The 2,659-nt window shown below is 40.7% G+C and overlaps 1 protein-coding gene across 1 annotated transcript in view; it reads right to left on the bottom strand.

Annotated features, from left to right (window-relative positions):
• Nucleotides 132-2,659, bottom strand: part of LOC107622813 (ultraviolet-B receptor UVR8) — a 4,134-nt gene continuing 1,606 nt past the window's right edge. Inside the window, exons 4-7 of the mRNA XM_016324853.2 lie at nucleotides 1,948-2,297; nucleotides 1,439-1,840; nucleotides 914-1,298; nucleotides 132-636 (exon numbers count right to left, since the gene is read on the bottom strand). Of these exons, the coding sequence (XP_016180339.1) occupies nucleotides 394-636; nucleotides 914-1,298; nucleotides 1,439-1,840; nucleotides 1,948-2,297 (1,380 nt within the window). The 3' untranslated portion in view covers nucleotides 132-393. The remainder of the gene's footprint in view (nucleotides 637-913; nucleotides 1,299-1,438; nucleotides 1,841-1,947; nucleotides 2,298-2,659) is intronic.

Here is a 2,659-nt window from a genome sequence, read left to right as displayed (position 1 = left end):
CCCCAGAAGATAATCACTTGCAACTAGTTTCAAATACTTAAAAGTAGATAAATCCAAACCATGAGTCCTTTCATGATGCATGAATGCTGAACTTGACAAATGAGCTATGAGAAACAATTAAAGACAACAACTAACACTGAAAATAAACCTTCACAAATGTATCATCTATCAACGTGCAGAACAATCCTACGAGAAATATCAACAACCCATAAAACATAAGTTAAAGGCCCTTGTTAGTTGTTTACCTACTTTGGACCTTCTGAGTGCATTCTTTGATTATATTTACAAAGTAGAAACTGAAACTTAAACACTAAACCTGTGCATGGTTACCATAAATTAGAGAATGGCATGATTCAAAAGAATTTGAAAACTAGTGGTGCAGGCACAAACAATTTAACCAAGATCAATGTCGACCCTTTCCGGATTTCCCCTTTCGGTTTGGTTTGCAACAAGCTCAATTCCTAGCTGTCCTTTGTCTCCGGCCCCAAATGCGTACAGCTTTCCAGATTCGGTTAGGGCAAAGGTGTGAGCATTCCAATATATGGAATTCGTCAAGCTAATTTGTACCACCCTTTCATTGATCTGTTTCAGCGATGTTACGAGCTCTGGACTCAACACATTTGCATGTCTGTTGCCCTGCACACAAACAAACATAAATTAATTTTGTTTTTCTTTTTGAGAGAAATGTCTAGTCATTGTTCGACAGATAAAGATTATCCTAAAATTGAATGTTACCAATTGCTATTACTCGCGGCTTTGTTTTAAGGCATCAGAGAGGCACATGTGTAACTAAGAGTGAGGTCCATTGCTTACATTGGAAAAACTATGCAACTATTGGGGAAGGAAGAAATGTGAAACACATTTGAAAGCAACCTTCTTTCAATTTTCAAATAAGAAAACATAGCAGACCGACCTGTTCGTCGATTCCAGCATTGTGTCCAAGACTAGCAGATTCCCCACAGCCAAATGAATACACATCACCATCATCAGACACTACAAAGGTTGTGTAATCTCCTGTTGCAACATGAACAGCTTTGACATTACTCAATGCTTCCACAACCTTAGGTGCTGATTCACATTCTTCATTCCCATGCCCCAAGCAACCATAACGGCCCCATCCCCATGTGCACACTCGGCCATCCCGTCCTACAACAGCAGCATGCCATGCACCAGCAGCAACCACCATTGGTTGAAGGTTTAACAACTGGAACTGTTCGATCAACCGAGGGTACTTCTCATCAGTTCTTGAACCGTGTCCAAGCTTGCCTCCCAGGCCACAACCAACCGAGTATACAGACCTGTAAATTCCCGAAAAAGTGCTTTAAAATTTGAGCATGAAACAAAGCCCGAATTGGATCACATAACTACCAAAACTATTTTTCTTCTTGTCAAACAAAATATGCAACATGTTAAGAAAAGAAATGTAGTTGGAGCTCACATTCCACTAGGTTGACAAGCCAGACAAAGAAGGTAGCAATATCCAGCAGCAATTTGCACCACTGGAATATCTTCCAGAGCTCCTAATAAAGGATGGGGTTCCACATCACTTTGATCGGTGTGGTGTCCAAGTTTTCCATCACTACCCCAAGAAAACGTATAAACCCTTCCTTCTCTTGATAACACAGCTGTGAAGAAATTCCCAATTGCAGCCTGTACAACAAATATGTTTCTCAAAGACTCTACTAATTGTGGAGCTGTAACCATTTTAGACCCTTGACCTCCATACTCAGCTTCCCCAAAAGAATCTTTGCCACATGCATAAACTTGCCCCGAATCGCTTATCAACATGGTCCTCCCAGCACCAGCAGCAGCTTGTATAATTCGAATGCCTTGCAAGGTTCTGAAACACAATGGGAGTTCTGTTAACTTTAAATCAACTAGTTCACTTTCCGGTTATCCTTACAGGATATACTGTAAGGATAAAGGAATGTCCAAATGTTTTCCAACCTTATCGGCCGAGGCCGCCATTCCTCCTCAGTGGTGCCATGCCCTAGTTGTCCTGAACTGTTGGAACCGAATGAATAAACAACTCCATTTGACGTCACAGCAATGCTATGACCAGGACCTGCTATTGCCTGTGACTTCTCCCTCCGGCAACATGCTTCTCCGGCTTGCAAATACCTCAGCACCAACTTCCATGAGCCTCCACATCTTCGCTTCAAATCTTCCCTTTGTTCTGTGGACATTGGCTTAAATATGGCTCTCTTTTGACACATGTCCAGCGCAGCAATCTCCGACAAGGACAAATCGAAATCAGGGGCAAAGTTTGCTGGCTGCCTGAAGAAAGAGCATGTTGCCTATAGCAGCAAAATCAGAACCAAAGGCAGAATTATTGGCATTTGGTCCATAATTCAATAACAGCTTCGTAATGGCGGATAATTCAACTCTACAATGAGACAAATATCTCTAAAGTGTGAAAGTGAGAGAGTATCCACCCTCAGACCAATAAAACAATTCACAATCATTAAATGATCAAAGGCCCTATACAACCTCATTTCGTCACTTTAGAAAGAAGTCCACTCCAGAGAAGCAATTTTCAAGCTTCTGTTAATATTAGAAGGGTTTTGCTAAATAGTAGGGCACTTTTCAAATAGTTAAAAGTGGAAAATTTTTTGAAATTTTTAATGAATTCAGTGCAATGGAAAATTAAAATTTTTCG

The sequence above is a fragment of the Arachis ipaensis genome, chromosome B10 (assembly GCF_000816755.2).
Source record: "Arachis ipaensis cultivar K30076 chromosome B10, Araip1.1, whole genome shotgun sequence".
Taxonomy (NCBI): Eukaryota; Viridiplantae; Streptophyta; class Magnoliopsida; order Fabales; family Fabaceae; genus Arachis; species Arachis ipaensis.
Note: the sequence above shows the minus strand (reverse complement) of the source record. Positions and strands in the feature narration are given on the sequence as shown.